The sequence below is a fragment of the Anser anser genome (assembly GCF_964211835.1).
Source record: "Anser anser genome assembly, chromosome: 8".
NCBI lineage: Eukaryota > Metazoa > Chordata > Aves > Anseriformes > Anatidae > Anser > Anser anser.
The window spans coordinates 29,919,104-29,934,145 of NC_139728.1; the positions used below are offsets into that span (position 1 = coordinate 29,919,104).

A 15,042-nucleotide genomic window follows, 5' to 3' on the forward strand; every position below is an offset into this window, starting at 1 on the left:
TGCAGATTACCCCAGCTGCTGCACGAGGCTGCGTATCGATGTGGGAAACCCTCCGGCTGCTACGATCTCCGCAGAGCGGTTGGTTCTTCAGGTAACATTGCAGGGAAGAAAATTCACTGTTCGCTGGTAAGTGACCTGGGCACTCAGCCACGTGGTGGAGCACGGCAGGACAACGCTGTAGCAGCGGTAGTTCACCCACAGGTGTTTTTTTTAGGTACTATGACGTGTTATTTTCCACAATGCCAATACTTTCAGAACGCTGAAGAGTAGCATTAGCCACAAAGTTAATGTTGGGTGCAGAAGCAGAGGCTGCATCGTTTGGAAAGGGGAAGGTTCCTGCTCCTGGGGGGAGCTGGAGTGCTTTTCTTCCTGTTTTAAATCATCAGCTATGATTTGGTTTTAACACTGCGGTGTTACGTGTCTCTCGACAAGTGTTTCTAACAAAACTGAAAAGCCTATTTCAACAGCTACTCACCAAAAACAAACAGGGAAGCTTGTATTTTCAGCATGGTTAGGTTTCACTGTTAAATACGTCAAGAAAAATATTTTTTTGGAGGTTAGCTGGGAGACAACCAAAAAAGTAACATCCAAAAGAACTTGGTTCTGCTGAAGTAAAAGCTGAGGTACTACAGTGTAGCTTGAAAACAGAACAAACAAAAAAAAACCACCACAAAGCAGCCAACCAAAAACCCTGCCACCTCTTACTGCACAGCAATTTGCAGACGTAAATTGAGTTAAACTGCATTTTTCCCTCGGCATATTGCAGCCAATGCTGCCAATAGTTCAGAGAACACGAATTGATTGAATAATTATGTACATAAAAAAGCATAAAGTAAATCAAAAAGCAATTCATGGTAGTTTATTTAGGAGTCTGACTATTATAATAACGTTACGAAGTTTTTCCTAACTAAAAGAACATTCAACTAAAAGCTAACAGTCAGCGATTGTTTCTGCGCTATGATAATACTGCCATTCCTACAGGCTTCACCAGGAGCTGTATCTCCGTATTGCCACACTATTTACTGTTTGAGCCCTTCCTGGCCTTCCTGGAACTGGAGCAATTAACAAAGCCAGTAGCTTGCTTGCTAACTCTTTTTTTTAAAACAGTGTATAGGTTGGTTCTCTGTAGTCACTTAAGATGGAAGGAAGCAGAAGAGCTTCAGGCCCCAATTAGCCTGTTTTCCTGTACTCATCACGAGATCAGGTCAGAGTCCTTCCCACCCATATAAAAACATTAGTTTTGTGTGTATCTCTTTTCTTTGTCCTTGAGATGGCCTCCAGGGGTGATAAAGTGAGAGTCATACGATCCACCTTGTGTGGAACTGGAAATGGTTCTTAACAGACCCAGCTGCTTCTGAAAGGCAGAAGCCCAGTACACAAAGAGGTCAAAGAAACAGTAACTGCTTAAATAGCTAAGGCATGTGTAAGGAGTATTTGTAGCAGAAGCTTAGGGTAAAAACATATTTCCCTTTCCCTAAAACTGATTAAATACCAACGTTCCTTATTCTGATATTGTGACAATCGTGTAATTTACTGCTGTAGCTGATTGTCCACCCTCATCCTTACTCTTATTCTCTATAAAGTATTTTCTTTTTGTTCTTCTAAGCGCTGTGCAGGACAGCTTGATGTAGGATGGCATACAGTTCATTTACAGGCTCTTTTCAGATCAATAATTATTTAATTTTCAGCTACAAAGGTTATTGTCAGGTTATATAAACTACTGGCAATTCATCCTAACTATTTATTTTTCCATTATCATGGAAGCAATCAGCTAGTGAATCCTATGTATATAACAGAAAAACAGCACAGAAAACATGATGAGAATGGTGTAGAAGTTGAGCAGAGTAACAGACACAATTTCCTTCAATTTTTTTGGAAAGTTTTATTTTTCTTTATCAGACTGCGCAGGTATACAAGTGCAAAAAAGCCTTTTATTAATAAAAAATCCCAAAGCTTGAGTACATACATGTTTAAGCATATACTGCAACACATTTAGCACTTTGATTCTCAGACTTTGAGTTGTAAAAATCAGTTTATCTGTTCAGGTAACAGTACTTTGCAGGGGTAGCAAGAAATGACATTCAATATTGAGCATTTATACTGAACTTTGCTCTTTTTTTCTTTTAAAATCACTTTTTCAACACAATAGAGGCTGTACCTAACTCACCAATTTGAGCAGTATGCTATTCGCTATGCTGTAGGGGAGATTTTGGGCATGATGAAGGAGAAGAAATGGTTCTATAACAACTTTCCCCATATATGATTAAATACCTAAACTAAAACATTGACCTAAAAAGCAAATGTTTAAATTAGAGACCTGTGTTTTAACTGTGGGTTTGAATTCAATGCCTTTATATAGTGTGCCTTGGGTTAGTGTTAGAGGAAACATCTTCACAGATGACATATGTCCATAACAGGCAGCTAGGGACAGTTAACTGCCTGTTGTAAACAAATGAAATGTGTTCAGTAATCAGAATACTTCCTTGCATTCCGTCCTTTATCTTTTGGTCACAATCATCATTAGAAAAAGTTGTCATCTGTCAAATATTGTAACTTTTTAGGAAGCCTGTTGCAAACCCAGACACATTTGTTTAGTAAATATTTTGCTGGCTTAGTGGCGGGGTGATGAATTGATTAAATGAGCACCCCCTGCCCCAGCAGGAGCAACCCTTTCCTGGAGCACCTTATTTCTGTGAAGTTCTACATCACTCCCGGGAGGTGTGGGATCTAATGCTCGTCTTTTAACATAGTTTCTTCTCATTCAGTTTTTGGAGGGAGGGTTACGGTGCATTTTTTTTAAGCTAAGGCAGCATAACTGTTATAATATATTTGTGGTAAGAACATACAGAAAAAATAGTTTATATTCTATGCATCAGTAAATCTAAATCAGCCTTCTGTACACAGTTGCATAAAACAACCATGAAGAAATGTATTATTTACATTGAGATTATCTTGTTGTGCACATTGTTAAGTTTAAATAGATGCCAGAAATTTTATCTAGATGTGCACCTGCCTAGCGCAATGAGCAATCCCGAACTGGTATTTGGAGGGGAGATTGGTTTACAGTCGTTTCTTCTCTCCTTTTAAGTACCATCAAGCAGATGTAGAACTTTGGGTTGATGTGGAATGCATTTTTCACATAATATCTGCGGGGAGATAAGGAATGACTAAAATAAATAGCAATCAGAGAGCAGCAGCATCATTCATACGATCTGTTCACAATTATAGGTCTGTCCTATGTCCAGCAGTAGCCTCACTGCATAGAAAATAGACACACACACACACACATCCTGAGGCAATGCAGAACAACAGATGGTCTCCCCTGAGCTGTAGTAACATTTGAAGTTGTTTGAGAGTTTATCTATAGAAAAAGTTGAATAATTATTAAACAATTGTTTAGCTATCACAGCTATAAACTTTTAAACAATAAGAAAGCAAAGGGCTTTACAGTGTTGGTCACATGGCAGGGGACAGAGAACCTGAAAAAGTAAGTGTGCAAATACAACTGTCAGTGACTAAACAGTCCTAGCCACTTATAAAGACATGAACTAATAGTAGAGACGTGAGGGCTCCCTGAGCTAACTTCATGTTGAAGATGAGTTTAGCTCAAGCTACTAAGCCCGCGTAAGACTTAAACCTATTAGTTTACCATAGAAAGGCCGCTCTGCATTTTGTAGGACTCCAAAATTACCTCAATGGAGAAAATGAGCTGCTGAACAGGGTGCTAACTCTGCTTTCCTGCACTGCTTTCCCTCCCTGATTGCTCTGTTCCCAGCCCATAAGGTGTAGGAGTGCTCTGTGCACTGCAGGGAGCGAGGCGCCATGGGGATGGGATGTAGCTGCTTTGGAAAGAGCAAGGAGTGGGATAAATCTCTGGCATAAGAATTTGAAATCTCTGGCATAAGAATTTGTCATCAAGCAGGTTTAATTTTCTTTTCTCTTCTAGGTTACTTTTGATTACAAAATAGAATTTTTCATTGAAAAGCAAAATGCATGTGTCTGAGTTTACCCCCACACTGACTCAGTCATATAGCTTATAAAAAGCAGAGATCTGATTTTTCATATTCCTCACTTACAAGTACTTGAAATACGTTAACTTTCCAAAAGGAGCGATGTTCTCACACTAAAGGGAAACCACATAACCTGCAGATACTCTTCTTTGGCTCACTGGAATTTATAAAACATAACAGCAGCCAGTTTTCCCATGCACAGGTAATATACGATGATAGACAAGGTCAGTCTCTAACTGGGCTTTTGCTTACAACACCGGAACAGACAGCTAGCCAAAGGAGGAAGAATTTTAAAACCCATAAAACATGTCTTGAGGTGTCTGCTACTGTATTGTTTTATGCTTTCTGCTGTGGGAAGGCTAAGAAAGGAGATGCAGCGGATTGCAGAATGAGAGGAGTTTACAACTAGTTTTGCAAAAGATGTGTGTAAATTTGCATATTCAATTACACCAAAATTGTGGTAACTGACCTCTGAAGATGCCCAGGTTCTCCGTGCTGTCTCTTCCCTGTACCCCTCACACATGTGTGTTCTATTCCTGGGCATTCAGAAACAAACAGGGCTTGAAACCTGCTCCATCTTACTGCTGCTGGGCAGCCCCTGCTCAAACCCCGTTGGGACTGATCAGCCAAAACAGGGAGGTGTCCTTTTACTGATCAAAATTCTTACTCTCTAACAGTGATTACCTTAACGTCCTCGTTAGACTATAGCTGTGTGTCGGTGGGTTTGCTCCATCCCAGCTCTGTTACAGCCCCGTGCAGATGCAGGCTCAGAGCGTTCCCAAAGCTGCCTTTTCTCAGCGATTCCGCATTTGCACCGTGTGCTGACTTAGAGCACATGCAGCCAGCCCAGCCTGAGGTGCGTGTGCAGAGATGGAACAGGAACATGAGATGCTCCTGGGAAAGCTGGTGGTTGGAAGCGAGCTGCTGCAGCTGCCGCTTCAGCCAGGCCATCTGCCCTGCAGCCCACTGTGCTCTCTCGGAAAAAGAGAACTGCTTGGAGGCCCTCGGCGGCTGACTTGTTCTGGGTGCCTGCACCTGCCTGCCAGCAGGGAGCTGAGCCGTCTACTTGCGCGTTGCCAACGCAGCGAGGGGTGCACACAGCAGCTTTGCAGGAAAGCAGAGGCCCCGAGCTTGGGCAGTGAGGGTCTCCTGCTGCTAACGGCACAGCAGGGCTGCCACAGGCACACTCCTTGGTGAATTCTGAGGAACCTATCGTGGCATCTAAGACGGTATAATCAGTATTCGCGCAGAACACAAGGTTTCTTACTTGGGTGACATGTTACAACTGAATTGTTGTTCTTGAAAAGAACCGTCCAGTTACAGACTGACGGTGGTGACAAGGAGAAATGCCATCAGACGTCTTAGAGTTGGATAGATTTTCTAATAGCTTCAAAATGCCACGTTACTGAACAAACCAGTAACAAGTGATGATACATGCAGTTTTCCCATCAAGCTATTGCAGTTTGATTGCAGGTCTACATGCTGGATCACTTTGCAAACGCTTAGAAATTAAGCACCTCAGTCATTATGATTACACTACCTGGACGTGGCAGCTGGTGGGCACGCAGCAGACCGAGAGGCTACTGAGAGTCGAGGAGCAACCTGAGGAACGCAGCGCTACCGGCAGTCTGAGCATACTCTGCAGGAAGAAAAGCAGTTTTTCACGAACAGAACAATGGTGTTTGTACAGGACTTGTGAAAATCGCCACACCGATACAAGTTAAATAAATTTCTGCCATGGTTAGCAGAACTCCTTTTACTTCATACAGTTACTGTGTCCCAGCTAAGCAACAGTAAGCTAAGAGAGAGTCTTAATTACTTGCGAGTGTATGCACATATGCCACATCATTAGCAACGTTGACAAAACAGAATAGGATGTATTACCAGTGTCAGAGCCTGGTCTTTTTTTTTCTATTAATAACAAAAGAAGAAATAAAAATCTGTAAGGACCACAACTAGCAGACCTGATTGCATGAGAGGGACGACCATCCCCTGTGTCCTCTGCGAGGATGGCAAAGAGAGGTGACCGTACCTGAGCCCTGCTGACTGTTCCCCTTGCTCAGAGGGCCGGGCCAGGGTGAAAGGCTAAGCAGATGGCTGGAAGAAGCAGAGGAAAAGTGTGCAAGGGCAGAAAGGAACTCAGGGAATGAGAACATAAGGGGGAAGGGCCTGGAAGCAGGTGCTTCTGAGTGCCAAGATTTCTGAACGGCTTCCTGCAGCAGATGATCAGCTCTGGTCGCAGGGCTCGTAGTGGCTGCTGACGCTTCACGCTGCGTTTTGATTCCACCACCACAAAAGGGTGAAGAGAGAATTCAGAGTTCTTTGCTATGTATTAAACATACAGAGGAAAACAAGTGTATTTACTGTACTTACAGCTAAAAAGACTCCTCCTGTGAGGAAAGGGACTGCACAGAAACCTCCGCAGGGATGCATCAAAGCCACTAGAGACATGGGTGATGGTGAGGAGATTCCCTCCAGTTTCCTCATTCTGCCCGTTCGGCAGGCTGAGTGCTCAGCTGCCCCACACTGCCAGGCATGAGGGGATGTGGAATCCCTGTCTGTGCCTCCCGGGAGGTGCCAGGGACATTACCTGGAGCAGTCCCGGAGTAAGCCGGAAATTCTGCCCTGAAGTAGGGCTTCTGAGGTTACTCCACAAGAAAGCGTCCAACCCAGCTTTGCCTCAGGTACAACTTTTCGGCATTATACCTAATAAACACCCTTTGTTCATTCCAATTATCATAAAAAAACTACCACTAACTGTCACTTAAAATAGAAAACTGTCCAGTCTTGTATGACAAGCAACAGAAAAAGACTCGGATTTAATTACAAGTTGCTATTCTTTGGCTTCTTTGTGCTGAATGCAACTAATTCAGAAGTCTTTATGAACCCTTTACTCGCTGATTGCAGCATTCAGACTACACGGTACTTAAAGAACCCTACACACTGAAGCAACCGTGCCAAGGTCTGCCTTTCACTCTGAGAAGGTCTTAAAAAATGTAAGCTGCCCAGGTTCATGTAATGAAGTTCATAACTTCATTAACTCAGCTTTCTCCCATATATACCATAGATTTCCAAATATATACCATGATGTGTCACATTTATAGTAATGTTTATAGAGATGGCATTAAGATTTCGATATTCAGAGTCAAATAATACTATTTACCACCAGATACTGCAAAACAACACATTTGTCATAGCAGCTTAAGCTTTTTTTTGGTGAGTTAATGATAATAAGTTGCTCAAAAAATGCCTCAACAAGACAAACAAAACAACAACCCCTCTCTCTCTTGCTACCTTACATGCACAACTCATGTGTAAGCTCAAGTACATACAAGCAAAGACACCAAACATGAGCAAAACGTGTGGATGAAAACCTGCTGTGGCCGCAGCAGCTAGGAAAGGAGGGGACCTACAGAGGGGACCTGAAAGACTCCTGGGGGCTGCGGGACAAGCCCTGGCTGGGTGCAGGGAGCAGCCTGCCCTCGCTCTCCTCTCATCAGCTCAATGTTTTAGGGTTGCTCACCACAAGGCAGCAGCCGGACAGTCACCAGAAACCTCACCCCGCTGTGCGAGTGGGTTGTTAAAAGCCTCGCTGCCCTTTGCCAAGTCTCCTGTCCCCGGCCCGCAACAGCACCAAAAGGGCAAAATCCTCCTGAGTTTCTTCTCCCCTCCTACTTCCACGACCATTCTTCCCCAAGTTTGACTGCTCTAAAACATTTACGGATCTAAAAAGCAGAGAGAAAAAAAATGTTCACCTGTCAGGTGATATAAAACCAATCTTCTACTAAATGTGCCAGAATAATTTTTCTCCACCTCAACCACAGTTAAAACCTTCAGTCTATTCATTACTGTCTTTTTATAGTATTTTTATTTAATAAAACCTATTAAGACTACCATACAAATCTCTTTACTTATGCTTTTATCTTTTAACTGATCAATTTTTATATTGCTGACATCCCTTCTTCACCATTTGCTCATTTAAAAATTCATAGTATATGAGCTATGTCTCTGGAGAAAACGTCTATAAAATTTGTTACAGCTGGCAAATGTGTATGAGTCAGTGATAGCACATGACTAAATGCTTCACAGAAAATAAAATTTGTTTCTGTAGTAAGCAGAACTGTTTAAATGTTATTTATTTTTATGTTTCAAAGAAAATATATTGTGAAGTGCTGCATTGATTTAATACGCAACAATGTCTGTGTACACGCTGTACAAGGAAAATTTATGAAACCTTTGCACAACTCCTTTAATTGAATTTTCCAAATCTCTCACCACACACAAATAATCAATATCTTCTGCAGAGAAAACCAGTCAGAATTATTACAGTCTTTCTTTTCAATTTTGTTGTCATCAGCACATACAGAGCACCTGGATATTTGTAATGTCTGGATAGCAAGTTATTTACACCTCTTAAACATATAATTGCTACTAAGTGAGTCCAAACTAATGTTTCTTTTCTTTTTTATTTAAAATAATTATATTCATGGGAGAAAGCAGCATTTATTCTCATGTAGGAGTTACTACATGTAGCTGTTGAAGGAACTACAATTCTTTAATTTTTCATTAAACTTAATACTCTGAAGTCTAGAGCCACTAGAATTAAAAATTAATAGTTATTGAGTCTGTAAAAAGGTACACAGGAAAATAGAGCATAAACACAAGTGTGAAACTCATGAATAAGTGTGGCTGACACCTAGATATAAAACGCAGGTTGACAGTTCTGTATGTATATACGTCCGAGGCCTATAGTCATACGTCTCATGTGCATTTCTGTATCTGCCACCGAAGTTAATAGCTTAATATTTCATCTACATAGCAGAAGATGTTAAATCATTGGAGAGGTTTGTAAATTGCCCCCTTCTATCCAAAACGCTTATCATGCTTGCAACCTCAGACCCGGATACTTCTCAAATCTCAGGATGTGTTTTAAAATACGGACTCGAGAGGTGCAAGCACGATCCAACAGAACGGTGACCTGCTGGGGAAGGCTGTGGTGGGGGGGGATCCAGCAGAGACCTGTCCAGCAGCTCCCTTACCTTTCAGCAGCACTCCTTCAGTACACAACATCACTCGCTTGCGCTGGGCAAACCACAAGCACTGCAGACTTTGGGCACCAGGCGCAGTGGTTTCTGCTCTCTCCTCTAGACTGTAAAGGCCTAGCACGGGGACAAACTGAAACAAGACCTGCTTGCACACAATGAGAAGATGTACTGTCAAAATAAGCCTGGGCAACAGGCTTTAATCCACCAAATACAAATCGGGACACAACACTCGCCTCCTTAAGGGTGCATTCTGGGGGCAATCTTACAACTAGCTTTGATTGTAAATGCAGGAGGGCAGAACGATTTCTCTGTCTCTCTGCTCGGGGAAATTCAAAACAATTTATAAGTAAACAAAACGGGTGAGTTGCAGTAAGTCCTTGTGCGCACGTGCAAACTCACACGTTCAGCACTGAACTAGTCCTAATTCAGTTTTGCTTAAGGCAGGCCCACTTAGGAGCATTCACACTGAGGTACAGCTTAAAAACGAAGCTGAGATCAACTTTCCTGCATGGCCACTTGCAGAAAAATCCTTACTAGCAGAACCACAGATAGCTGCCCCACAAAGAAAAGATGAACAAGGCCAGGTCCCATCGTACAAAGTTATGATCTCTTGAAGCTGTCTGACAAATTACACGCAACGTAACGCTCAGAAGGTCCGCTCGTTTCCATCAGCTGCTTTCAGCTCCAAGGCATCATCCCCCAGCTGTGGATGTGTGCCCTGGGTCTGCACATTCTTCTCCTTGACCTCTGCCATTTGCCTGCATGTTAAGGGTCTAACCTGCCTTTTTTTCGGTCAGTATTAGCAGCTTTTCCCAAACAGATTAAGGAAGAACTGAAATTTAGAAAACCCTCTCACAAATGCCTGTGAATGGGACTGGCACAAACAAAGCGCATTGTTCGTTCTGACATTCAGCTCACGTACTGGTTCTTAAGAAAGAAGACTGTAAAATTGCTAAATAAAAAGATCTTTTCTAATACCTAGGTCCTACCACTGCATCCATCTCATTACTGCCCTGAAAAGAGAGTAGTACGGACAATCATGGTATTTCACAGAGTCACAGAACAGCTTGGGTTGGAAGGGACTTTAAAGCCCATCCAGTTCCAACCCGCTGCCAAGCAGGGACCCAACCCACCAGATCAGGTTGCTCAGGGCCCCATCCAGCCTGGCCTTGAACACCCCCAGGGATGGGGCACCCACGGCTTCTCTGGGCAGCCTGTGCCAGGGCCTCACCACCCTCTGAGTGAAGAATTTCCTCCTAACCTCTAATCTAGATCTCCCCCCTTTTAGTTCCATTTGCTTTCAAGGAATGGAAATTCTGGAAAGAAACTCAGTTTCTGAGTAAATTAACTTGTGAATTAATTCAGTTCGCTTAGTAATTTCTGATTAGCCAGTTCATTGGACATTACACCCAATAAAGGTGTAATTTCTTACCTGCAAGAGATTGCAAAGTTGGGTTGAGAGAAACACTTTGTTTTTTTACGTTAGTTTTTACAGTCAGAAAAAAACCACCCTATAGATATGTTACTGAAAGCATACAACTAAATTTTGATATCTTTCCCTTTTCCCCAGAAGATTCCATAGGGGAAGGGGAGCAGAAAGGATAGGTGGGAGACAAACACCCAAGTATCTCTAAAGCTCAACAAATTTATTCTACTTCATCTGAGGATGAGTTAGAAATGTATCGTAAAATTGATCTACCTTCACTCACAGCAACCCAAAAGCAGTCCAGACCCAAGTATTTAGTTGCTTATGCACAAAGACCCAATAAAAAGTCCAAACTCAAACTGACATAAATTGGGTTAAACTGTGGAATACTGTATTCTTACAATTTTATCTGTTTTGAGAAAGTTTCTATATTTTGCAGTGTCTCTGAAATGGGCTTTCACGCTTTGTGATATATGCATAGTTGTTTTGGACACCAAAAATCACCGAGAAGAAGGTAAGAAGGCTAAACTAAACAAAAAGTAAAAAAGGAATCACTTGTTTATGAACAAAGAGGTCAACGTTTTCACCGTGTACTCTATAAAGGACAGCAAAACTGGATAGACAAATGGGAACTCAGTAGTACTTTGTCTCTAATTTCTCCAGTTTGCTTTCATTACTAATTTCATGTGGCGTTAGATGAAAACCCATCCAGTTAACCCTGACCTGGTCCCTTGGAAAGCAACCATTGCTGCTGCCGAGAGTACAAACTTGAGTCACTTGAATTGAAAATAGTATGAAAGTTAGGAACATTTAGAACTAAACTTAATAGGGATGATCATATTTGGCCTTGGGCTTGTCAGATGAACAAAAAGACAAAAAATCAAGTATTTTTTATTTCATTACAGAACCCAGTCTGAAAAGTTTTCCCTAATGCTATATTTGATCTTCTACAATGCTCTTTACTGTTTCTTAATTGGGCAGCACAGTCATGGACATGATTTATGTCACTGTTTATCTTTTGGGAAAACAGAAATTATTAATCTATTTTGTAACAACCAGCTTAAGTAGTTTTCTTTTTTTTAGAATATTATCTTCACTCCTTCAAACACTGAAACGATTAAACTTTCCCTTAAAATATGCATATCGCAACCTACACATTTATTCTCAACACACATAAAGCATGTTTTGGAGAGCAGCATACTGACTAGATTTCATCTCTTGGCAGCTGTTTTACAGTTTGCTTACATTCTATTCAAAAACATTTTGTTTACTGTAAATGCTAGTCATGGACAAACAATGATGCCATTTTTTATGCTGGTCACACAAGATGATATACGGAGTCCTGCATAATGCTGCCCATTGAGCAAGGAATGTTTTGTATTAAGTTGTTTTATGTAGAGATTGTTTATGTAAAGTAAATAAATTTCATGCCTCACCATGTGATGATAATGTGACATTCCATCTGTATCAAGCCACAGAATAGTCATAGGTTTTAAATTTTGAGCATAACTAATTAAAAATAATTAAAGAAAACCACATCCAAAATTAAAAGGCAAAGTAAAATATTTCTAAATGCTTTCTTTTATCTTTCATCTCTCCTACTCCCACATTTTCAAGTTTGCAAAATGGAATCTATTCTTTATTAAAGGAAAATTGACATCGAAAGTTCATCAAAATCGGTCAGCTTAAGCTCATCATTCGATTTCCCATCCTACTTTCACAAAATACGCCATTTCTTATCCAACAAGACTGATCACTAGATATATGTTTAGTGTTATGGGCTAGTTTCTAGAGCAAAGATGGGACTATAAATGTGTATCCTGGTGATCATTAAAAAGCAGCGCACAAAGGAAGCAGTGCCTGTTCAAATCTGCAGTGGCCCATGGTGCTCACCATTATCACTGCCTGATGGGGCTGCGATCATTTGAACAGAAGGACAGGGGGAATACAAGCAGTAAATCAGAAAGAGCAGATTGCACAAATGAATCAAATTCCTTAAAAAATAATGACGCTCCTTTTCATTTCGTGGTAATCAGGAAAACTTAAGTTTTATCAGTTTTCTTCACTAAAATGAAAGAATTCCCCACAGCAGAAAGAATTTCGGGCTGTGGAACAGTAGATACAAACAAAACTAAGGGTTTCCTTGTGATACACTAAGCAGTCCCGCTGGTTGGGACAGCTGGCAGACAAAGCAGTACGACTGCCATCACTGATTTTGATTCTGGTTTTGCTCCATTTCACTATCGAACATATGAAACTAACAGCAAGTGAATGTGAGTTGATTTCAGTGAGAGTGAAAAAGAAAAAAAAATCTTGTTTGTATCCCCCCAGCCACCTTCCCAGCTAGACATGGCACTAAAGTGGCTATGTGGGCCATGCTATATTAAAAGCCACCAACTTCAAATATTTTCACAGCACCAGTTATGAAGAAACCTAATAGTCAGGATTTCACAGTCCCCTGGAGTGTGCTAAATACTTCCCAATACATATAAGGTGATAAAGGTTCTGCTGCAGAGTGTATGTTACTTGGCTTATACACTGAAAATGCAGGGGGAGGGAAGAGAGTGAGGAAGAACAAGGATAACTGGTATATATAAAGGGTATGTAAAGTCTCTGGGATCTGACTGCACTTATTTCTGTACCGTGCCTCAACTGCAGGACTGTTAATGATTCACAATTTTATGGAGAAATACCCAACACAATAAAATAGCTGGAAAGATGAAATTTACATTTGAATAGAGCAAGAGTTTAGGCTGGCCTGCATGCTCAGAAAAAATATATTTGATTATTACCATTTTCATACGCTAACGGCTATCCAACTTATTTAAAGTGGAAAGAACTAAGAAGAAATCAACGAAAAGGAATCATCACAATACCTATTACATAGGAGTTGTATACATATATATATATTTTTATATACCTTGGGCAGGAAGTTTTCCATGGTTTCTTTCCAACAGCTGCAGTTCTTCTGCTTGACCCACTAATGAAGAAATAAAGGTAAAATCAATAAATGTTACCCCAGAGATTTCAAAGAAAAGAATGTCTTTTTTTTCCACTTTCAAAGCATTTGTATTTTTCTTCAAGAGATAACAGAAAAAAAACCCTTATCTATACATTGTGCTCAAAAAAAATTAACAAAAGATATTTCAATATGAACGTAATTTTGAAAAGTTATGCTTACAAGCCTCAGACTACATTTTGTTCCCATTTTTGTCTTCCAGTGCTGTCATGGTGCTTTGTTCCAATTCAGAGGAGTCTTTCCCATTTTAAAGGCAACAGGAAGCTAACAGAAACAGTGGGCATAACAGAAAGTGTCAACAATAGGTCTGGCATCTCATTTGCAACCTTCTCCTGGATATGGTGGTCTTACTGCCCTATCCAGGGTGTAGGGTAGTAATGTAAACACAGACTGTTTTCACAAAACTTCATTTTGTATAAGAAAGCATCTGGTTATATGCATTACAGTGGGAACTCGTACAGTGTATACAAATGCAAAATGAAAACTGAATGAGCACTGGAATAAGTCAGGAAAGAAATGTTAATTTAAACAACAGGAACTGCTGGAATTGTGTGGTGCACACATTCCACTGCTGGGGTGCATTCACCTAATGCATTAGAGGAGCCACAGCGCTCTTTGGTCAGAAACATCCTCTAGTACCCGGGGCTTTACTGTCCACCTGTTTCCAGCTGCAAACATACGTAGCAGTCTCAGCCAGAGGACGCTCTGCTCTCCTACAGCTAATTTCAGTGTTACTGAACTCTGCAGAAAACAGAGCAATCGGATGGGTTGCAGAATAATGCATACCAGTGAAACATCACATCTGCTGCAGGATAACTTTGCATACTTATCGTATTTGAATGCTTGTCCATGGAGTGGACACAGTGACTACGTGTATGTATATATTATTTATATTCCTTGGTCAGCTGGGAACTGGATTATAAGGGGGTGGTAAAAAAAAAAATCTGAAGGAACAATGGCATATATGCGAACTTTTGAGGAGAAGTAGTTGTTTGGGATGTACGATCTTAGGCACACAGCTGTACCGCAAACATGCCATGTGGATATGGATGCTGTTGTGCTGCTGCTGTGAAAACAAATGAACAAACTGTTCTGAGGCATAAAGATCGGGGCCGGAACACCAACAGAACTCTTTGGTGCCTACAGCTACTTTTTTCTCTACAGAATGACCTGGTAAAGGAGATCTTTATTTTTTTTTTCCCAAGAACCTCTGACTTGGAGTAAGGATCTGCATGTCCATTTTAGGAAATTTTTAAAAGAAAAGCTTTGACTTTCTGGGTTTCTTTGGAAAAGTATTACAGATGCGCCATTTGTAAAGTGCTCTTATCCCAACAAAATAAGCATCTGGTATGTCCATCATTTACAGACACATGAATAGCGATTTTTAAAGCCTGGAAACCTATATTCAGCCTAATCCTCCTAACAGGCAAACAAACAAAACAACTTCCTTGCAAAAAGAGAAGAAAGGCAATGCAATCAAAGTGCAAACGTTTAGCCTAATCACTAGCTAACTGCCCACTAAGTACCTAACCATTTACATAA

General features: G+C 40.9%; 1 protein-coding gene across 2 annotated transcripts in view; it reads right to left on the reverse strand.

Moving 5' to 3' along the window:
* Positions 1–1,862: 1,862 nt before the first annotated feature.
* ITGB3BP (integrin subunit beta 3 binding protein) overlaps positions 1,863–15,042 on the reverse strand; it is a 29,218-nt gene continuing 16,038 nt past the window's right edge. The window contains exons 7-9 of one of the 2 annotated variants that reach the window (XM_083846560.1): positions 13,402–13,461; positions 5,551–5,649; positions 1,863–3,146 (exon numbers count right to left, since the gene is read on the reverse strand). In XM_083846560.1, coding sequence (XP_083702686.1) covers positions 5,591–5,649; positions 13,402–13,461 — 119 coding nt within the window. In that variant the 3' untranslated portion in view covers positions 1,863–3,146; positions 5,551–5,590. Of the gene's footprint in view, positions 3,147–5,550; positions 5,650–13,401; positions 13,462–13,662; positions 13,765–15,042 lie in introns of those variants that run through there. The other variant, XR_014587490.1, reaches the window with a different exon arrangement.